General features: G+C 33.6%; 2 protein-coding genes across 6 annotated transcripts in view; one reads left to right on the top strand and one right to left on the bottom strand.

Moving 5' to 3' along the window:
- The window catches only part of LOC113230705 (putative glycerol kinase 5), a 25,649-nt gene extending 7,572 nt beyond the window's left edge, over positions 1–18,077 (bottom strand). The window contains exons 1-7 of the mRNA XM_026464755.1: positions 17,853–18,077; positions 17,639–17,732; positions 17,057–17,226; positions 13,103–13,192; positions 11,892–12,006; positions 4,258–4,460; positions 526–757 (exon numbers count right to left, since the gene is read on the bottom strand). Coding sequence (XP_026320540.1) covers positions 526–757; positions 4,258–4,460; positions 11,892–12,006; positions 13,103–13,192; positions 17,057–17,226; positions 17,639–17,732; positions 17,853–17,954 — 1,006 coding nt within the window. The 5' untranslated portion in view covers positions 17,955–18,077. The remainder of the gene's footprint in view (positions 1–525; positions 758–4,257; positions 4,461–11,891; positions 12,007–13,102; positions 13,193–17,056; positions 17,227–17,638; positions 17,733–17,852) is intronic.
- A 304-nt stretch (positions 18,078–18,381) lies between these two features.
- The window catches only part of LOC113230697 (CREB-regulated transcription coactivator 3-like), a 37,854-nt gene continuing 31,605 nt past the window's right edge, over positions 18,382–24,630 (top strand). For 4 of the 5 annotated variants that reach the window (XM_026464743.1, XM_026464744.1, XM_026464742.1 and 1 more), the window contains exons 1-2: positions 18,382–18,495; positions 20,075–20,254. In XM_026464743.1, coding sequence (XP_026320528.1) covers positions 18,382–18,495; positions 20,075–20,254 — 294 coding nt within the window. Of the gene's footprint in view, positions 18,496–18,632; positions 18,701–20,074; positions 20,255–24,630 lie in introns of those variants that run through there. The other variant, XM_026464745.1, reaches the window with a different exon arrangement.

Below are 24,630 nucleotides of genomic sequence, written 5' to 3'. Positions count from 1 at the left end.
ATTTTCAGTACAAATCGGCAATTTCATACTTTAACCCCTATTATTTAATTAAAATAAAATGGGTATGTGTACTTGTCTGATATTATTATCATAAAGCGTATTTATAACCGACTTCACAAAAGGAGGAGGTTCTCATTTTTAATATACGTTACACGATTACTCTTTGGTATTTGTGAACCGATTACGATGATTCTTATTTTGTTGAAAAGAGGGTACCTCAGTATTGGTCCCATGTAAATTTGACGAAAATATTCCACCTGTAAGGGCTGCAAACTAGGGGATGAATCCAGTTACGCGCACTGTCCGGTAACCGATTTCAAGAACATTTGGCAAAAAGATGTAATTTGACGAAGTTTTGAAGTTGGTTTCTTTTTATAAAAAAATTATCATGAAGCATAAACCAACGGTATCTTACAGCTGCTTCCATGTTTACTTTCAAAATATAAGTACACGTGCAACAAATAATATTTAATTTAATCATATGTAATACTGATAAAACCTAAGACAATAAAATAATCGACATACCTAAATTCTGTGCCCATTTGATAATAGAAGCTGTATCATTATTGGCCCCCTCAGCGACAAATACCAACTCCTTGTCCAGCCTCCATCCGACGACGGGATAAAGGCCAGAAATGCTCGCATGTGGCAGCGTCCCAGTGTTGATGTTGAAGAAGGTCCCGGTACCCATTGTCAGTTTTATATCACCAACATCGAAGCAACATGAGCCCCACATTGAAGCTGTTTGATCGGCCATCTGACAACGTATACGTTTATTTAAGAGTGTAAAGATAACCAATACTCGTTATAAGTAAGCACAATGGTAGTACAGTTAAAATAGAATTCGCTCGTAGGAACCACCGCTTCCAGTAAGGCTGAATTTACATTATTGCCCTTTGAGAGAGCTATCATTTACACTATATTATATCTAGCTACTATATCTAGCACTTTCTTCTTTAATTCTTTATTGCACAAGAAAAATCTCGTCACATGTCAAAAACTATGTTAAAAAAAGGTGAATTGCATGCTGGTAAACAATAACGTGTCAGCCAACAAGATCATAGTTTTGCGAAAATGGCATTTGCACATTTTTTGTTGTTTTTGACAGTTTGTTCAAAAATTTACTTGTAAAAATTAAAACTTTTGCTGTTGTCACCTCAGGAATGATGAACTGTTGTTGTAACATACTACTTTAATACCCCTACAACAACAAGCACAACAGCAACGAAAAAATCTTTAGGTGCCATTTTCGCAAAACTATGATCATGTTGGTTGATACGTTATTGCTTATCATCATCCATTTTTTTATCGCACTAAGGAAACCCTGTATCGCGCACACACATAGGTAGACAGCCGCAAATTACACCCAAAGCTGCGAGGGGAATAAATGTAGGCCATACAAATATTTATCCCGGCACGGGCATCGAACCCAGGTCCTTTGAGTGGCAATCCAGCATGGTAACCGTTTCTAGAAGATACCTCTTCCAGCCACCCTAGCCATGATGAAGAAATAAAGTCTGTGGGACTAATTATGGGAAATAAATTTAACACAAATTAATTAAACTAACTAAATTGTAAATAAACATAAATGATGATAATGTGACTAACATAGATATACATATACATACCAGGTCATCCTGGAAGTCGTCGGTAACATAGTGTCCCAAGTATTTAAAGTGGCTAACCCTTTTTAACGGAGTACCATTAAGTAGTACAGGAAGTGCACACGTAGGACTCTTCCTACCGGCGGCTCCAAAGATCATAAATTCCGACTTTTTAACATTATATAACAAGCCATGGGATATTGCATATGACTCACATACTCCAATTAGTTTTCTCAATGCGCTGATCGATGGCGCCAGCAGCACCATGTCATCGGCATAGCTAATGTTGTTTAAACAAATTCCGTCAACAAAGCAGCCCACATGCGTGCTGCTGAGTTCACCAATCAGTGCATTGACGTACAAATTGAATAATCTAGGAGATGTTAGTCCACCCTGCCTAACCCCGCATTCCAAGTTATACGGCTCTGAAAATTTGTTCGCCCACCTTACATGTTGATTATTGATTCCTTATGTTGTTTGACAAATTCTTTCACCAGGACGACAAGCATTATAGTGTATGCCATCGATACGATAAAAAGAAGACTGATATACATACATACTCGCACATAAACTTATATACACACATAAACACAATGTACATTATAATCTAAACAAATTATTAATTTATATTTATGTTACTAAGTAACTGTTGAGTTTATCACTTTTTTATAACAGGTATAATTATTTACATAGGGTTATTTGTAGTTCCTCGCAAGGCTATATATAATATTACAAACGTCATAAACAACAACTTTAATCCTATGATCTTTAACAATTCATCAGATTTTACATACTTTCGTACAATAATATTTTTTTTTAATAGGTCGCTCCAAAAGGCGATAACTCTGTAAGGCGACAAAAGAAAGCGTAAATGCCAGTCTAAAGCAAAATGCAGGAACGGAACTTACTACGATACTATATAAAAGGTAGTACAACAGAAACTTAAAGGGTTATTTTTGGTAAATTTATTACGTTTTGTAAAAAGTCACGACTGCCATGAAACAAAAGTTGTTGTTCATGATATCAGTAGTACAGTCCTACCAGGTTGTTAGTATTTTACAAATAATCCTGTATAATGAACACATTGAACTTCACCTTTCTTCACCTTTGCTCCGTATGAAAAACAAAATACAGAAAGCGTACTATAACGGTACTATGACATACTTACATAAATAATAATATCTCTATCATAATTATAATTTTATGTCAACTGCCTCCGTGGCCGAACGGTTATTATGCTGGTCTATCACACAGAGGCCCCGGGTTCGATTCCCGGGCCCCGGGAGAAATAATTGTATGGCCTAAATTTGTTTCTCTCGTGAGTTTGGGTGTAATATGTGGTTATCTAAGCATGTATCCATGGCACCCGCGACATAGGGTTTCTCTAGTGCGGGACTTTTATTGTGTGCGTTATTTTTAATATTATATGTACACAATATACATAATATAGAACAATAAAAATTATGAATTAATATCCGGATTTGAAATTAATTGCTCCTAAATTAAAGTTGTTGTTTGGGCCCGTCATTATCAGTACCTATTTATTTAAATAAAGATAAAGATAGAAAACAACGTGTTATGCGCCACAATCATAAGAAAACATGTTAGCCGTATAACAACACTGTCAAATATTAACCAACATGTTAACAATTAATGCCTATGTCATAACTCCGATGTCAATGACGTGGATGTCATAGCAAACATGCTAAGATCACCATTCACGTCGAAGTTGTTCGCCAATGAACAGTGCCCTGAACCGTCGTGAAAAACCTCCAATCATCCAAATCCGAAGCAGATTATTTTCTACACCCCGTTTGGGAAATAATCTTCTTCGTTAGTATAGGTAAATATTACGTGTAATGCGAGCTGATAATCGCTAATACCGCGCGTGAATAGAGTACACATTTTAGTTTACGTTTAGATCGAGTTAGGTTTTGAAGATTGCTAAACGTTGGAAATGAACAACGAACGGGCGATTGTCAATCATCCTGCAAAGAGATCCAAACGTTGGTTTGTTTGGAAAAACAAATATACGCGTGTTAACAAAAGCTATACCTATAATCAATTATTTAATTTAGAATGCTTATTACAACTTGCAATAACTAGTCTGTTAAAAAAAATAAGTTACCGATTCGATTTGGGCATAATCAATAAAAAAAAAATGGCAACGCTAAAAGTTACAGGTAAGATTATCGAAAAAAAAAGGAAGAAAAGATGGAAGAGAGAGAACAGGCGAAAAGTTATCTTTTGAAAAGATATACGTGTTTACAGGTTTGGAATTACATACCGGATTACAATTAATGTGTATTATTATATAGGTCTATTGTATTATTTTAAAATTACTTCTTCACAACTGAGTCATGTTCAAAAAACATTACAACAAAAACAGGGTTTTGACTGACTACTGTCAGTTAAAAGCGTTCTTCTAGAAATTCCGTGTTGATTATTGTTTATGGTGTATTACATAATAATAGAGTGTAAGAAAAAGGCGCGACCCTGTTTCGGTTAGTACTGTTACTTAAAACAAATAATGTAAGCCACAAAATTATTAAAAATTCACGAATACCAAATGTCCGATCGACTGAGCATTTTTGTACGTGAAACCAAGATTTTTTTCGCCATGCATTGTGCATCAAATATTTAAAATACTTACACAACTGACAATAGGTATAGCATGTCCCCAAATCTTAGGTGATGTACTTGTAAAATGTGATCCAGCGGTGTCGACTACTGCAGGCAGCGAGCTCAATTGTATGTGAAAGAGAGCCATGGCCCAACCGGCCCATTGCATCGTGAACGGGTCGAAAAATCCCGTTGCCGAGGCCGAAGATACGTCCGTCATATGGATTTTATGATCTGTAATTTATTGAGCATAGCTGTATCAAGAAAGGGAAAAAATGGTCTCTATTCCTTATAACAAGTACTAACTAAAGTAAACTCAATACAAATATTTTTTAGGGTTTAGGATAGGGAGTATAAAAATGCAATAGACGGGCAGAGTTACCATTACATACAAATAGGTCTTTTTCTTATTTGAGGTATAATTACTAGCATTAATAACATTATATATCGCACCCCTCATGGAAGAATGGCATAGGTGGGGTTACGACAAAAATGTTTATTGCTCCATTAGATATAAAAATAATTGGCGATTACTCCACCGACAAGAGCCTAGCTCTTAAATAAGAAGAAGAAGAAGATACAAAAAATATAACACATCATCTCCAATCCCTGTAATTACATCGACTAATATTGTAGATAGAGTTACAAGAATTGGACAGGAAGTGGGTTATATTTTTCTGTATCTAATGGAGCAATAAACGTTTTTGACGTAACTCCACTTATACCATTTTTCCATGAGGGGTGAAAATTATGATGTAATAATTTATTTGTAAAATATTAACAACCACGCAGGTCTATTATTACTAATATCATAAACAATAAATTTTGTTCCATTTAGTAATTCACCAGATTTTAGTTTCGTACGAAAATAAAATTAATTAAATAGATCGCTCTAAATGGCGATAACTCTATGCGGTAGCAAAAGAAAGCACCCATGACCAAAATTATTTTTAAGAATGACATCAAGCTAAAAATACACATCTAAAAAGTGTTATAGAGTACAACAAAAACCTAAAACTTTATTTTTGGTAAAAAAGTCATGGAACAAAAGCTGTTGTTTATGATGTTAGTAATATGCTGCTTTTACAATTAGTTTCACCCTATTTGTATATTTCTTGTATTGTAATCTGACTGTGTGTAGTGTTGTTAACCCGAATATAATAAAAAAAAACTTAAAAACTAAAAATTTTAATCTAAAATAGTTCTGCGCGGGTAATGCATGCAAAATAACCCGACACTATTACTCTGTGTACACGCAAAATAGGCGCTTTGTCGTCGAGTTGCGGATACCAGCCCGTTGCACCAAGTACCAAGTACTCTGTGTACAAAGGGCACAAGTAATAATTACTGTTGAATGACGAGTTGTCACTCATATTGTACCTTGATATTATTGACAGTCTGGACACGACGCAACGTATCACATTACGGAATTTTATAAATTATTTAAAAGTAATGTACAATAAAAAATAATCGCTATTGAATATAATCATCATTATATATTAACTAAACTAACGGAGAACTCACGATTTTTGTTCGACTTGTTTCGAACCAATCTGTGGTAATTTTTAAATTTTTTTTGGAAGTTAATTTTATTATTGAAGATATTTTTATTATTTAAACATTGTAGAACACAATCATGAAGTATTATTTAATATTCGAGTGTAGTAACCTGAAATATTATTCAATATTTCACGATAATTTACTCGAATACTTGAATAATAAAAATTGCCACCAAAATTAGATAGAGAAAACTAACCTGAAATTACCATCTAATTAATATAGTTAATACGTCTGAATCTCACGGTAGTTTTCTATTTAAATTGAATTAATTTAATTTTAGAAATTTTAATTACTTCGTAAGATCACAACGTGGCCAAACCGCAACGAACCTGATGCAGCCGAGCAATCGAAACAATTACGACTCTCGCGGAATGATCTAGTACATTTCATTTTATTGAAGTAATTAGTAGAACACGAGCATAAGGTCAATGAACACGAGCAATATAATCTCAGTTATTATCGAATTCTTAGGATTTCGCGGTTGTTAAACATATTGGAAACGAAACTATTTCTTCTGAATCGCATTTCTTCTAAATCTAAATTTGCTTTTTTGAAACAAGCCAACGTTTGGGACCCTTTTCAACATTTTACTTATTCCTGTGTGACAAAAGACCAAAAAAAAGAGATCATCGTAATGCGTTGACGATATGCTAAAATGATACTTATGTTTAATCTACTTACTACACTTTTGCTCTCATTACTATTGTGGATTTTTTTTATCAAGTGACGGCACGAACAAGTCGTGCGCCTGATGGTAAGCTACACGCCTGTCCATAACAGTTGCAATGCCACTCAGAGCTTTAAGCCGCAAAGATGTGAGGGGCACTGGCACTGCGCCCGTCACCCTGAGACGTAAGTTGACAAGTCCCAAGTGTAGAAATTCCATCAGCACCCTTACCCTTCACACTTCGGAACACAGTAACGCTGACATTACTGCTTGGCGGCAGTAATAGATAAGGTGGCAGTACTACCTTGGACGAACTCTTTCACAAAAAGCTCTACTGCTACTTAAACTTGGCCCAGTGCAATAACAAAGATCTTAAAATTACTACAAAGCGTACTATGATGTGGTGGTTAGCACTACGAACGTTTCAAGATTCAGTTTAAAAAATAACTTTTCAAGATTAGTTCTAGTCTGTGTGTACTGAGTAACGAAATTAATTTTGTTACTTAGGGTACAAGGAATTTTATAGTTTGAGATCGAACGATAAGTGTGATTACCTGGAATTACATTACGATTTAAACAGCAAAACAATTATTCAAAGGCACATAAAACTTTAATAAAAAATATTTATCTAAACTAATCTTGCAACTAACTGTTAGTGTGTATCACCGAATATGTAGTATGGCCGAATAGCCTAAGACTAATGAATGAAACAACAACACAAGTGACTAAAATTTAAAAAAAATCTTGAATTAATTAAGAAAGTCATTGTTCATTTCACTTTAATTAGATTAACTTCCAAAAAGTTAATTTTATTTTAGTATTTAAATAATTACGTCTTTGATTGTATTTCATAACGTTTATTTGTCATGTAAAAGTATTTTTAGTTTTCATTGGACATGTTACCTTTTTTATTTCTTAGAAAAATAATTTTGTGTTACATTTATTTCCTTTCATATTTTAAATAAAGCTAGAAGTTATATTGTGTGTTCAGCGCTAATAAAAATTACATGATAATTTTATGGGTTTTTTCTTATTTGGCATTCGGGCGAATAGCAAAAAACAGAATAGTAACCGAATACTCGTTGAAACTCTAATCTAAACACAATAATAAATAAATATATAAACTAACACTATTGACAATATTGGTTTGAGATAAAAAGGTCTGTAAAGGCCAGCGGACGAGAACAAGCGGACATTAAATTTATCTAATTTCAAATGAAATAAGGCATACTTATATTTCAATGCTCTGACACCGACTTCGGAGCATCGCGACGCATTTCTCTCTGCTATGGATGGGCGTTACAAATCGTATATAGTTGAATTGAATCCGTATATTGTGGCAATATCGAATATCCGATATCGTGTATCTTAGAAAGTATATACCGAAATTGGTTACCTGTCACTAGTCCGAGATTACCTTTTCCAGAAATAACGTTTGGTCGAAATTTCATAACCTCCAAAGTAATTTTGAGAGGAAAACGTTTTTTTACTTTTAAACCTAACTTAACCTAATCTAACTGAACCTAATCGTGTCTTTGCGATATACATTCAATATATCCTGAAGGAACAACTGTTTCGTTATAATACGGTTTTCGGTGTAATGAAAATTCGAACAAACGTCATTTCGGACAAAAAAATTTTCGACTTTGTGATAGGTTAGCATCGAAATTGCTCCGCGTATTTTATAGCAATGCCGAATCAAGCCGAGCGATTACCGAGTGGATACCAACACGAGATCGTATATTTTCCAAACTATATACCGATATTACTTCGTATTGGTTATTCACTGAGTGGATATCAACGTGAAACCGTTTTTGTGCGTCTTCGAAACTGTATACTGATTGATATCAGTATACGGGGTGATCCCCGCATCGCCCTTGTAAAGCGATACCGATTCAAGCTGAGCGATCGCCGAGGAGATACGTACGTGATTTCTCGATACTAGGCGAGTTAGTTTGTGACAATGGTGAACGATGCGATTTAATCAAACGGCAACGTATCATGTCAGGGCGCACGAGGGCTATAATACAATAATAAATAGTTTCGAAATCTGGTTCCGAATGTCAGTAACGGCAATGTATCAATGCAGCGCGCACGCGCTGTATCCATGAATATATTTTCGAAATCCGATTTCGAATGTTGATACATAGTTTCGATAGGATATTCAGAAAAAGCTATATTACCCATCCCTACTCTCTGCGGCATTGAAAAGCACGCTAGAGGATACCGCGGCACGGCGGGATGAGATTTTTGACTGCGTAGTCGGAATCAAATCCGATTCCGATTTGATTCATTGAATTACTTTTTACGTGAAATTGTAATAATAATCATGTTAAAAACACACAAATCAGGTTATCAGAATTTACCTATTGAACTATACTTGCCTACGATTGTAATAATAATATATAACCACAGAAATCAGGTTACATTTTGCGTAGGATTGTAATAATTGAAACTAATTATTAAAAATGCGTAAGTAACTCTGTCTGCCTGTTACGTTTTCACGCATATACGAACTGAACCACTGAACTGAACGACTGAACGGTGCCCGACAGGGTCCATACATGAACTATTATATTATATACTTTGTAACACCTTGTAAACATATGGAAAAGCAATAAAGATTGAGTATTGAGTATTGAACCAACTCGAGTCGACTACAATCTTTATGATATTTTAATCGTTGTGAGAAAAATATTTAGTGTACAAGACGCAAAAAAATACTACGCACACATTGTTTACTACTCCATATCTGTTGCTATAAATACCCATTTAAATATAATGTAGTACAAGAAAATTAATATTTTGATCACGTGCTCACATCTTAATAGATTTGCGTAAGATTTTTACATTTCCGCATTATTAACATAAAATTGTGATAATTATGTTGATAATCGTACAGTGACGACGTTTTTAAATGTGATAAGGTGACTAGGAATAAAAAAAAATCAATCAACTCGCATGCATGGCATTGTACTTCGTTTTTCGATATCTCTACTAACAAAAAATATGTATATTAATGGTTAAAGTCAGTGGTGGGGGAATACCACTTATTTTAGCAAAAAAATAATAAATAATAATCGTGTAGCTCGTATAGCGCCCGCCGCTCTAAAGGTCATTGACGTCACAAACAAGTAACGCCGTTTATTATATTTAATTTCGGAACGCCTAGATTTTCTTTGTAACCAATTTATTTTCAACAAATTGTATGTACTGTTTCCACGTTTAACCATCTATTTATGTTTTTTTAATGCTACGAAAAGCATTTAATGTTCGATACTTGTCAAATACCCCATTTTTATTACGTTAATTTGTTTAATTGAAATATTAGCCGTTTGATTGTAAACCAAACATCATACAGAATTTTTGATATTACCACAAAATCAAAAATCAAAGTAATCTTTATTTCATAGGAAAGCATTATTACACTTGAAATCGTCACATTGGTTAAAATTTACCGCTCATTCGTAAGGCAGATTCCCCTGAGAAGAATGAGCAAGAAACTCTAGGGGTTGCTCTTTGTAAATAACATTTGTACACATTCAACATTTACAATACATTTTTTTGTTTTGTTTTCAAACATCAGAGATCGAGACTACCTCCATGAGCTAAACGGGTTACTACCACGGATTTTTGTCATCCAAGTACGCAGAAGTTGTATAATAAACTTTAGTATAAAGTTTTTGTTTCACTATAGATTTAAACCTCGTGAATGGCAAATTTTATATATCAACTGGAATCTTGTTATAGAAGCATATACATTGCCCCTTAAATGAATTTGTGATTTTGTGAAAACGACTATCTTACAGCTAGTTTATTTTTATTCCTCATATGAATGTTATGTCTGTCACAATTTTTCATAAACAAATTACTTCTCCTTAACTGCCGCCGTGGCCGAACAGTTACCATGCCGGACTGCCACGCAGAGGTCCCAGGTTAGATTTCCGGGCCGGGAGAAATAGTTGTATGGCCTACAATTATTTCTCTCGTGAGTTTGGGTGTAATTTGTGGTTGTCTATGTGTATGTCCATGGCACCCGCGACACAGGGTTTCTCTAGTGCGGGGCAATATTGAGTGTGTGCGTTATTATATTATTATTATACTTTTCCTCTTAATATAAATTACATTTTTATAAATGTGACGCTAGTGTAAGAATGTTAATTTCCTTAAACTTATCTCTCAAAGATACTCTGGGGCCCAGATTGTAAATTGCAAAAAATTCTATTGATATCGGCGGCATTACCCCAAAGCAAAATGCCGTATGTCATTAGAGTGTGAAAGTAGCTGAAGTAAACCAATCTAGCGGTTTCGATGTCTGAAAGTTTCCGTATTTTTTTAATCGCGTACACTGCAAAGCTGAGCCGTTTTGATAACTTACTTATATGTGCACCCCCACTGCAATTTAGCATCTAACGTTATACCTAGAAATACAATTGTATCCACAAGGTTCCATTTTTCGTTTTTAACTACAATGTTTGTCTCTGTAACATTGGGAGCAACAGCAAGGAGCAGGTTATTATCAGCAAACCAATCAACTACTTTAGATATAGCATTGTTCACATCGTCGTAGGAACATTGGTGCCTTTTAACTTTAAATAATAAGGAAGTATCGTCAGCAAATAATACTATCTCATGTTTTATACCATCCATGAGGCCTAGATAAGTAATTAATATAAACTAAAAACAAAAATGGGCCTAGAATTGAACCTTGAGGGACACCCATGCTAATTGCAGACCCTGATGATCTCGTACAATTGACATCGACCATCTGTACCCTAGCACTCAAAGACGATTTATGAAGGACGAGGTCACTACCCGGCACACCATAATGGCGAAGTTTCCTGACCAGAGTGACATGGTGCACACAATCAAAAGCCTTGAAAAGGTCACAGAATACACCAATAGCATCGTGTGAGTTTTTCCATACATCAAATATATGTTTTATCAACCCAACACCAGCATCAGTTGTAGAGCGACCCCGAGTGAAACCAAATTGTTTAGGAGACATTAAGTTATTACTTTAAAAATGTGCACACATCGGATTTAGAATCATTTATTCAAATATTTTACTGAGAATAGGTAGTATTGAAATAGGTCTAAAATTGGTGGGGTCTGACATATTACCAGATTCGAAAAGTGGAATAATTTTGCTTCATGAGGTCGGGAAACACATAATCGTCAACACATTTATTAAAGACACATGCTAAGTAAGGCGCATTACAATCAACTATAGAACTAATTATTAATCTGACTGAAAGACAATCAAGGTCAGCAGTATCTTTTATGTCAATAGACTTAAAGGCTTTACCAATGTCGTTTTGGAAATATATCAAATTGTGTAATTCTGTTGGTTTGCCAAATAATCATATAATTGTGTAATTCTGTTGGTTTGCCAAATAAATAAATCCTGGACAGTAAAGTTTCCGAAAAATCCTTACCTGTTAATTTGTACAGCAACCAAGTGTCCAAAGTTCCAAACATGGCGTCGTTGTTTTTTGCCGCCTCTTTCAAGGCCGCTATGTTTTGCATGGCCCAACTCAATCTTAGCGTCGTCTTTAACAAAAACCATTTTCGTTAACTTTTGTTACAATGGTATGGAATAATTTTACGAACGTATCAGATTATTTTCAAACAGAGATTAAAGCAATGTTGCTTAGGTATGATGTACCTGCATCATTATGGAATATTATGAAATAAGTATTATTAAGAGCGAAAAACAAATCAATTTTTTTACGTCGCGAGAGCTTGAGATAATTGGATGCTGATGAACAGTAACGTGTCAATCAACGTGGTCATAATTTTGTGAAATTAGTACAAGGTCAAGATCACGTCAAGCTTGACACTTAAGATTTAAATCCAACTCTATGCCGCTTACTATATGAACGATCCAAAGTACAAAGTGTCAAGCTTGACGTGCTCTTGACTGTACCTAAGGATTTTTTCCTTATTTTTTGATTTTTGAACAAAAAATCATTTGGGTGCCATTTTCGCAAAACATGATCATGTCGGCTGATATATTATTGCTTATCACCATCTAATTTAGGAAACATTATAAGCAGTTTTAAAATTTAAATTTATAAACACTAATGATCACTAAACTTAAGTACGTCAAAAGACACTCTTAATACTTAATGTGTCTTATATTTTTTTAAAAGTTGTTCAAAAATGCGTCATCAACATAAATCTCCTTTGTGCAAATCCAATTACTGTTTCGGAAATAGAACATAACAAATGACATACGGTAATCAAAAACATCATATTCTTTTTGATAAAAACATGACAGTGATTCGCTCTGGACCTTTTGGAGGGAAAAGTGTCGTTTTTATTTTGACTTTCAATTATTTTGTGAAATCTAGTTTAAAGTGGAATAGGATAGTGCTATTGTACCTTAATCGAAAATTATACCGCGAAATTATACGAATCTCGAACTAAAATACCCATATCGGCCCGTTTTAAGGAATCCCGAGTCAATCCAAGCACGCCGCCTCAATTTGCCTATCCTCTTTGTGGCGGCCATATTTACAGAAACATAATTAAACTTCATGTTTAGGCTGATGGCTTTGCCAAAGCCTTAATAAATTAAAAAAAAACATTTCAACAACAACATTTAAAATTCTTAATATGCCTGAATAAATAAAAAATAAATTACCTGCGTGTTCATGAATTTTAATACGCTGCCAGCGCGGAACCTTCTACTACCCGACATCAAGTATAATACATAGGCACCCGCCCTAATCAGCTGTAAAATAAATAATCTATATTTATTGCAAGACCTCGTAAATTGCTTGCATACTTGTTGTTGCTCTTTTATGTATTTACTTTTTTAACACATCAGTCACCATATTCATAAATAATCTGATCTCTTGACTCTGATCGCAAAGTAAGTACCTAAAGCAATTTTGCCGTCCGACATTTTTAGCGAAATTAAGTTTTGAACATGTCTGGATCAAGAAACAATATCTAAATTTTTATGATATACGATATTTTTTATTTTAGCAGCAGTAGCGTGCGTTTTGAAAACGTTCATCCAGGGTAGTATTGCCACCTTACCTCTTTCTGCCGCCAAGCAGTAATGTGAGCATTACTGCGTTCCGGTTTTGAACTTATGTCTCAGATCTTTGTCATTTAAAGCTCTGAGTGGCATGGCAAGTGTTATGGACAAGAGTGTCGCTTAGGTACCATCAGGCGCACGACTTCTTCGTACAATCACTTGGTATCATAAAAAAATCTACAACCCACTCTAATCGGTTTTTTAATACTTTATATAGTTTCAGTTTTATTGTTAAGCAAAATAATGACACGTTTTAGGTGCCAATATCATTAAGTTACCGAAATGCACATGTGTTAGTTATGACAAGGAGGATAGATGTGTGTTATGAAAATCGGAAACAACAACGGTATCACAAACACTCAGAACCGAGACAATGTAGAAAGTTAATTGTCTACATTGACCCTATCGGGGATCGAACCCGGTACCACAGAAATAGCACACTTTGAAAACCGGTGAGCCAACCACTCGATCACGGTTCGTCATACATAGTTATGCATAAGTTCGTGTATGTAAATTTTAATGACTTGCGTGTTTCAAATTGAGCGAAACTTCTAGAAAAAATATCAAGAAATATACATATAATTTACATTCAACTATAAAAACTTGCTGTGATGAATTATGTCCCTTCTTAAACAAAGTTTAATTGAATGTCAAGGTCTTATAAATATCTGTAGTAAATGAACAATCACAAACAATTGGTATTAATTATTGAATTAGTAGTATGTTTTAAAAATAATTTTGAATTTTTAACCGACTTCAAAAAAAGGAGGAGGAGAGTTATTTGTGCATTTATGTTATGCAAAGATATTTTCTTCCACCTCCAAAGGCAAATTAACGAACCGATTTCAATAAAACTTGGCAAATAGAGTTCCACAATCTTTTAAGATCGGTTTCATTAATAAAAATGTTATGATTATGAAAAATCATCTTCTGATGGTGCCACTAGAAGATCTAAACATAAACGGACATGATTGTGTAGATATCTTTTGTGTTTGAAACAAAAATCTAATGCAATTCAGAACCCGCAATGCCTGAGTTACACTGATAAATTGTATTAAAAATTTTCATTCAAAATAAATAATTGTTGATTAAAACCTCAAATATCTTTATCCTTGGCATGTATAGATAAATACGAAACTAATTTGACAATGTAAGAAAGATAATTTCATAAGGGCCGGTACACATGGCAAGCGTTAGACGCGCGCTCAACGTACGTTTTGCTAACGCGCGCTTACGACTCTACACCAGGCACAAGGAGACTCGTGAGAGGAGTCTCAGAGGAGGGTTTAGGCCATAGTCCACCACGTTGGCCCAATGCAGGTTGGGGACTTCACACGTTTTCCGTAGATTGTGGAACCTTTGTGGAGTACATCACGATGTTTTCCTTCATCAAAAAGCTCATAATGAATTTTAAAGTAAATTTCGCACATAAATTCCGAGAAACTGGGACATCCGAGCCCGGATTCGCCTCATCGGCCTATGTATGTATGATCAAACCATTAGGCTACCACAGCTTACAACTACACGAATTTTATTCAAAAGTAGCATAGATGTTCAAATGTGACGTGTGTCTAATGCTTGGCATGTGAATTGGGCCTAAGACAAGGTATGTTTGAAAACTAAACAAAAATATACTCTATAAATATAATTTAAGGTTATAATTACCTACTTACTTAATTATATCAATCAAGCAAATTCTTTGTATCAATAGCTAAACAATTTATATCTATTTAAATTTTAACTTCGAGTTCAATTGTCAATTGGTTGTTTGTTTGAAAATTACCTTATTGTAGTTCAATTAACTGTATACTAATTATGTACTCATTATCTCAATACTTTCACCAGTAATGTAAAATTATTTAATTTGTTCAATAATTTGAAACTGTCAAAAATGTAGCTGCATGTGCAATGTAGATGTATTGGGGATGTTTTGTACTTTGTTAGTTGTTAATTCATTAAGAGTTGTTTATTTAACTGGCCTCAAATTTTTTACTATTATTTTACAATTTCTTGAAATTAAATATATAATGTTGCAGCAAATAATCAACTAGGCCTCAGGTCGAATACTAAATATTCGGTCAAACTATTCGTTCTGATTAACGTAAATACGAAAATTGGCAGAGAAACACCACTTATTAACTGCAGTTATTATTAGGTAATAATGTTGCACAAAGGTAATTCAATTTTCAAGTTTATAATTTATATTTATGATATAACAATTATAGTAGTAGTTTATTTCGCTTAAGTTTGATTAATTAAAAAAAATATTTTGGTTTGCAAATTATAAGTAATTTGTTTTTGTTAGCGTTTATTCAGTCATGACTAAACTACATAACAAGTAGGTAGTTTCTGATTTATTACGTTTTTTTAATATTTTAGTAATATAACTTACTGATGTTCTATTTACTTTGATCTTTTAAATACAGCGAAAAATTAGGCTTTTTTGACCTTAAGTACAATGTATATTCAGCATTAATAAAAGTTATATGATACTTAAATGTGTTTTTTCTACTTTCTTCCTCCTGGTTTGATGTATTCGTTATTCAGCCGAATAGCAAAAAACAAGCCGAATTGCCGAATAGTAGCCGAGTATTTATTGCAACTCTAACATATACACATTTTATTTAATTGTACTGTGATAGTGCGAGTGATAATGTATTTAGTTACATGCCTGCTATGTCATGAGAATGTCTTTTATTGGGTCCACTCAAAATCAACGTCATAGCACTTTCAATAAGACGACAGTAATCCTAAGCCACCATTTGTACTGTTTTGTGTGTAATAAAATTTAAATAAATAAAAATATTATATATAGCCAATTTTCTATATAAAATATCAGATAGTATTTATTTACATAGAAAATGCATGCCCTCATGCATGCATGCTTTTATATCAGATAAATGTAAAAAGCACTTTAAGTTTCAATATCCAATATGGAAACATGTAAAAACTTTTTTGATACACCCTTACTTATACACTCTCACATATATTCCTAGAATTTTAAAATACAATCATTATACAGTTTGGTTTTTAAATGCGACAGTATGGGCAAATCCAAAACTATAGGAAATAGGGGAAAACTGACTTATGAACCATTAGATTTTTTTTTATGAAAACCTTAGTATAGACAATTTTTTGGTCAAGTGTCATTGTCCATAAAAATGAAAAAAAAAAAAAATTGTTTTTATAGTGTTAATCAACTCAGTTTTATGTAAGGATCATTTCACTGTATTGGAACTAAAAAATTGGGACAGCAGAAGTTGATCAAACTTAATAAAATGTTATTCTACAAAATGAATAAAATTGCCAAATTTTTTTGATGCTGATTTTCCTTTGATATCTCCTCTGGTTTCAGATTTGCACATACTGTCGCAGTTATAAAAACACACAGCATAAAATTATTTCACTCAATCAGTTACTCTATAAAATTTTAGTGAAAATTAATTATAAACCTCAATACTAGCAATGATCTTTTTTATTATAAATTCAGTTCTTAAGTTTTTTCATTCAATCTCTTTCAAAAAGCATGAACTTTTAAATAAAACTAGTTACCTTCCAAGTATAAGAATCGTTCCACTGTTTAACCAACTTGTCAGCCCGCATATCTTTCCATGTTATAAACCGATGGAATGGCTTGCCTGTTTTACGTGACCAAGTAATAAATGTGCTTCTCTGAGTTGATATGCCCATGCCCGTTACCTGTCCCGGTGACAAACTTGCATCTGTTAAAAGTTAATAAATAATTACATACATTCATCCACTTCAAGTCCTTCTCCAATTAGGGTAGGCTGCGACAACAACCTTCGACATGCTACGATCCTGACACATTTATTTCTTATTAACGATAAAATAATAATAACATTGATAAATTTTCAATGTCCACCTATAATAATGTTTTAGATAAAATTATTAATAATAACTTTAATTTTTTATCTTAACTTCGAAAGCAAAATAATTATTATGTTTAATTAAATTAATTATGTTGGGAATTGGAAGGATACAGTCATCTGATTAATACATACGGGCGACGTTAATAAATTCAATCATGTTGTTATGACTTGAGAATCCCAAGAGTCCATACACTAAATAATTATGACATATATACATTTAAAAAAAATACCCAGTGATACTCACTCTTTAAAGATTTCTGAACAACTTCTACAATTGTTTGCCATAATTCATCAGGATCTATCTCTACAAAACCGTTACTAGGATAATGCAGTACCACCTAAAATACAAACAAAAGTATATAATAGTTTAACAAGATATTTTTAAATAAAAAGTTAACAAACAAGTCAAGAAAATTACAAAAACAGGCAATAAATATTAATATAATATTTTTACTCGCCTCAGTAATAGCTTTATCAACAATTTCGGCTCTACTATTATAAATAAAGGATCGAATAGTAGTTGTCCCAATATCAAGAGATAAAATATATTTTTCCTCCATATTTTAAGCCCTTTGGATTCTTTGATTTAACAAATCTGCTTTATTTAACCACACATTTATTAACAGCTACAATTTAAACACAAGTGAATTAATTTCATTAACATCTTCACCGTACGTTCCCATAGGCCCGCAATTTGACAATTTGACTTGACATCGTTGTTGTTTTTGACAGATGTCTGATTGGCAGAAAAATTAAAATGCTGTACTAGTGCTACACAGCCACTTTCTACAACCAATATTTGAAAGATGAAAAAAAAAGTAATCATGGGAAACGAGCGTGCCGTTTAAAAAAACATTATTATAATCTATGGGTTTTTCCAAAAATTGGTAACACTGACTGTCTGACATGACAGACAAGCGCGTTTTGGTACTACGAGCGCAGAAAATTGTGATGTAAAAAGAGAAAAATATATAATTGTGAGCCATCATGGCGAATCCTAGAAAATTTAGTGAAAAAATTGCCCTCCACAACCAAAAGCAGGCCGAGGAAACGGCCGCTTTTGAACAAATTATGCGTGAAGTTTCCGACGCAACCAATAAGGTATGTCGCCTATTTACTCAGTCAATCGCTTCCTGGCCGTCAAATGTGCCCGCCGACGTAAACAATAATCATTTATAAAGTGAAGTGAATCAGTACAATAAGCAAACTGCGACTTAATAAGCATCCGCAGGCATGGTCCCCGTGAGATCTAAGGGCGCACAATAACAAAGCTCCCTGGCGCCGTCGGCGAGCATATCTTAATACTGTAAATAATTGTCATTGTTACCACGGTTTAACTCGCTATTTACGCGTTATTCTTCACTTTAGAAGCACATTGCAATTATTAATGGTGTTGTTATGAAAATTATTTTCCTATTTTCTTGATTTGTCCTTATCCTAATAAGATTCTAACAAGGAAGTGGAGTAATATTGTACGTTATAAAACAACAAAGCCTATTAATGTTATTCATGAAAAAAATGGTGTGTTGTATAAATGGACGAATAATAGCCAAATTCAGGCTTAGCATTGCATTTGCATATGTAAATATTTTGCTTCACAAATACTGATAAATATTTTATTATAATGTTATAATTACACCCTCAACAATAGTGGCAAAAATAAAATACAGATTTAAATAAAATATTTTGGAAAATAAAAGCAGTATAATAAGTATTATATTTTTTCATATTAAATAGAATTTAGTATATACTACATGGTGGGTGGTACCAGTCAAATAGTAAATTTAGCTGGTAGTAAGTTATGTAAAATATACTCATTAAATCTACTTTTTGTCAGTTTACCAAAAATTTTAAGTTACATTACTATTTTTTAATTTGTTTATTAACAGTGTAAAACATCTCTGGTAATAAATTAACACAATGATTCTCACATGTTTATTAATATAAAAATAAACTATTTGGGTTTTAATTAAACATATTATCTATGAACCATTTCTTGTTGATGAAAGAATTCTAAGAAACATGCTTTCATTCATAGCTTCAAAAGTAACAAAATATATAATCAAGAGTATTAATTAAACACACCGATGTAATAACACCTATGGATCTGTTTGTGTAGATGGGTGAGTCCAACGGACAAAAATATGAATCATGGACCATCATTCTGGGTAGGCAGGATGTAAAATGAACTTCACAAGACAAGGGAGAAACAAACATTTATAAGCGTTTTAGTTCATATCTTTTTGTATTTATGACTATGACTATATTTATGTAAAAAAGGTCTTTTTGTGAATAAAAAATAGTTAAAGATTTTTAGTAAATACACAGAAAGATTATGAAAATTTAATTCAATTATTTAATTTATAAATTTGCTTTCTCTTTCTTCCTTAAAGTATTGGATATGCATACTATGGAAATATTAGCAAAATTACAAGCAAAAATTTTAGTTTAAATGTTCTAGCAAAGTTAATAATACTTCTAATTTTACACTTTTTCAGTTCATGTACATTAACTTTTATGTAAAAGTCAGTGTGTCATCAATTTGTAACTTGATTTAAAATATGTAAAGACAAACGAAAATAATGTTTTTGAAAATAATTAATGTTAAATTGTCAAAAAGTTTATGGCAAAATCATTAAGGAACATCACAGATAGACACCTGACAAGACCATGATTACAGGTTAATTCAAGTAGCAGACGGGCTAGGGCGAAAGATCCCACACCACCTGTTGAGATAATAGAGATTGACAGTGTACACTCAACTTTGAGGCCCACGCTGCAGAGTTTGGGCACATTCCGCAGCGGATCTCTGCCAAATGTGGCTGCACCACAAGCCACTAATGCAGAACCAGAGCAGAAGGTTCCTATTTTTCGGAATCTTATTTAGATTTTTATGTGGTCATTGTATGGTACTGCTTTTTTGTACATTTTACCAAATTAAATATTGCAGTATTGTCTATCCTCTTTTTAAATCGAAAAAAAGGATAAATGTGCTTTTTGGGACTACACAATTTGGAAAAATAACAAGTGAATCGGTGCCATTTATTTATTCACAGCGTTGCTGCATTCTTTTTTATATTCGCATTACTCATAAGTATACTACTTTTGGATAAACTACTTTATCCCCGATTGAAACAAACAAACAATATCATAGTATGTGTTAGCAATAGAAAAGAATGTATAATGCTGTGACTAAATATAATTATTATTGTTGTAGATCTTGCTATTTGATTTTATGGTAGTGGTGCAGTTGTAGATGGCTGTCAGTAGGCTCATTTATTTAATTTTATTTCCTAGTTTGCGAATGAACATGTTATCTTTTAAAACCCAAATTGCTTGTTCATCCATAGTATTACCTTATAAGCGACATAACGCCAAAAAGACGTCATTTCAATGTTAAATTTATATGCGCAAATGTGAACAGGTTATTAAAAAGTGATTTTGATGGAAATAGAATAATTTGTATTAATAAATCATATGAGTCATCAACAAAACATACATAAAGTACTGTTACTATAAATACCACATTCTACAAATATATTACTCTAACATGACAACACTAAAAAGGTATCAAAAGTAATAATGTATGAAAAAGATGCTAATTGAATTATCGGCTTGTAAAATACACACTAAATTGTTACTCAACGGAACTTAATGTTATGATAATAAACAGTTTTGTAATAACTCCAATGTTCAGAGCAGAAAGCTTGTGTGAACTTATTTATATTAAAAACATGTGTTCGTGAAGTTTTTTCAATATGGTTATTGTTAAATGAGTTTGATCCCTTTATAATGGTTACAGAAACAATTAAAGGTTAACCAATACAATTTATTGGGAATTATTTTTAAAATATTTAGGACGCAAATTAATATATTTATTTTTGTCCCTTTAATAATTGTGAGTTACAAAAGCATGCTTCTGAAATTATGGTTGTGATATTTTATTAAATTATGTAATACTTTCCTGGGATTCTGTCGTTTTAAAATCTGCCTGTATGGGTACAACCACCCTGTCTATTTTACCCTGCAAAGCAGTACTGCCAGGTCTCAGGCGCAATCCGGGACGTTACGGGCGAGAATTACCACTTTCCATAGCGTGGACTTTGAATAACTTAATAGAAAAAAAAATTAAACATTCAATCAACCAGTTTACAGGATAAGACAAATTCGTTTGTTCCCATTTTTTAATATAAATTATAAAAATTTTGTCAGAATATTATTACAGTACATTATGAAGTTTCGCTAATCGTACGCGGAACAGCGTGACTAGTTTCTATACTAGTTTACAAGTTGCGATTGACAATGTCGTCACTTTTGTATAAAAATCGTGCCGAGTTCGGAAGGATTAGAGCTGTGTGCGAATAACTGTGTAGCGTTAAACAGCGTTAAATAGCGCATTAGATTATTACTATGTAGCGCGATATAGTGCTGATTGACACTATACGTAACAAAAACCTTGCTGCGCTGTATAATGCTAATAACAGCTAGCTTTGTGCAATGGCATACACGTATAAGGTATACCAGTAGCGCTTGGATACAGCTATTTAGCTATTACGCACAAGGCCTTGGAGTAATAAAAACAGGCAACTTCATTATTATTATTTTATTTAAATCTAGAAACTTATGTCGAATGCTTGTTTTATTTGGCATTTAAAATTTATGAATTATTTATAATTACTTTAAACTTTAGTGATAACAAGGAATCGAAACCAGGGCTATAATAATAATATGCCGTAATCACACCTACTACTTGATCTCAAACTAGAGAATTCCCTTTAATAATAAAACATTGCCACGTAATGGGGACGCGCCCTTACGTAAAGTGTCGTGAACGACAATTAATCATGTTATACTATATGTGGACGACTTCATTTACATGTACAAGCCACGACACTTTAAACTGCACGACTATCTGTCGTCACGACATAATGGGAACGCGCCCTAACGGAACCAATTTAGAATAGTTTATTTCTCAAACTGGTTCAACCGGGGAATCGAACCCGGGACTTCTTCATTCAGCGCCCATAGTGTAAACCGTTGAACCACCGAGATCGTGAAATCTACGTAAGGTTATCTTCGTCGATGTTTTCTTTAGCCATAATTCTGTGGCTTGCCACGAGCAGTGCCTAACTTCATATTAATTACGCACTTTTGTAAGCATATTGATTCGACAGGACGTAGTAGTGCAGGACTACAATACTTACAGAGTAACAGTTTAATTCAACTTAGTATAATAGCCTTCTGTAAGATTTAGCCAAGGCTTTTTCACGTTCTAACGTTCAGATTCTATCTTCTTGTAAACAAAGTACGTCGCAAAATGCTAGCAACAGCCGTTTTATTATTCTTAAGAATTATATACTTTCAAAATCATTTCGCCTCATTTCCCCTTCAAAAAACTAGTTGACATTGACTTCGATCGAAGGGAAAGGTAATAATTAATAATTATAAGTACTCTGATTTCGTTTGTAAATTCCCGCCATTAGTAAGGTCATGGTCATGACGTTTTTCTTTTAATCAAGTTTCGTAGTACTTGCATAAATGATTCGTAGAAACTACCGCATGAGTAATTGTAGTAATAGTCTGTCATTTAAAAATCGTTTTTGCTATATATTTAATATTGTCCTTTATGTAAAATTATACCTTTAGTTTCTTTCCACAAATTTATAAGCATTTACACTAGAACAAATGTTACGCGTCTCATAATTTGCTTTATTAACGTGGAAACTAAACAAAATAATTATACATACTTATATCATCACGTCTGTCTCCCACCGGGGTATACAGAGTCCATAGACCTCCATCTGTTACGCACCTGACCAAGTTCCTTCGCTTCCTTCGCCTCCTCCACTCCCTCTCACACTCTTGTAGCAGTAGAGTTCCTTATGAAAGAGTTCGTCCACCTTACCTATTTTTCCCGTCAAGCAATAGCGTGAGCATTACTGCGTTCTGGTTTTAAAAGGTTTGTCAACTTATTTATCAGGGTGTAGGGCGCAGTGGCAGTGCCCCTCCGATCTTTGTGATTTAAAGTTCTGTGGGGTACTGTAACTGTTATGGACAGGCGTGTCTTTTACCATCAGGCGCACGACTTCTTCGTCCCGTCTGTTAGTTATTATAAAGAAGAAACTCCCATCAGTCTCTTTGTACACACCCGTTTATTTTTGATTCTTTTAACCCAGCCTTTTTGGAGATCTCCAATCTGATCGACATAATTTGTACGCCGAAGTTTACCTTTCCCCACACCTCCATCCACATTCGCTCTATAAATTTGTGCCGTCAATCTACCAACATTCATTCTTTCTACATGACCAAGCCATCGAAGTTTCTCCCTCTATATTCTGATCACATCCTCTTTAATACCAAAACGCCCTCCTATATTCGGCATTCTGTCTTTTAAGACTAATACCACATTAAAAAACCATTATATTTTTACTTATAAAGTAATTGCTAACCAGCCCGTTACACCAAGTACCAAGTAATTATGGGATTTCTAATGAAGGTATTATCCTCTCGTGTGTATTACTTTCTTGAAGTTTACGTAGATATACTCTGCTAATTTTGATCTCTGCTTATCATAGAGCAGCCAGTTTAACCTGTTAGTAAGACCTGTTGAAATTAGCTCAACGGCTCTGAATTATTAAAACATATTATAATATATAAGATCGAAATAAATTATTTATTATTATATTATAACAATATTGCAACTCCATACAAACGTAGCAGCGTGAGTTGTATGTGTGCATGCCCGCCGCGCGGCGTGTTACGGACGCACATATTCGCATAATCTCGCGGTGCACTTGAGTTGCATAGCGCGTGTTGTAGCACGCGCCATTAATTATAGAATTGGAGCATCCGCTCGGTGTTTAAAAAGTGACATCAAACAGTAGGCGTGTTTATTGTTTGAACAAGAGTGCCTCAAATTCAGAATTGTTCGGTCTTACATTGGCTTTTTTTTACGTTACGTTACTGGTATAAAAATATATGTAAATACTCCATTTCACAAAGGTTTTTTCTATATAGCATAAGAATATTGTGATAATACCTTAACTTTTTCAAATCATGTTTAGAACGTGAGGGCACAACTTGTCTGTCCCGCCACTTGGTATCATAAAAAAAAACAAAATAATAATGTGGAAACTCTATGCTCCCAACAACGTATACGTTTTGACGTTGGACTTGGATTACTTGTCTTATTATACTACGGTTAAAGGCTGAAATTCGCACACCTGTAGCTGGCAT

The sequence above is a fragment of the Hyposmocoma kahamanoa genome, unplaced genomic scaffold (assembly GCF_003589595.1).
Source record: "Hyposmocoma kahamanoa isolate Upper Pololo Valley unplaced genomic scaffold, ASM358959v1 64, whole genome shotgun sequence".
NCBI classification, from domain to species: Eukaryota; Metazoa; Arthropoda; class Insecta; order Lepidoptera; family Cosmopterigidae; genus Hyposmocoma; species Hyposmocoma kahamanoa.
This window is presented reverse-complemented; position numbering and strand designations above follow the sequence as displayed.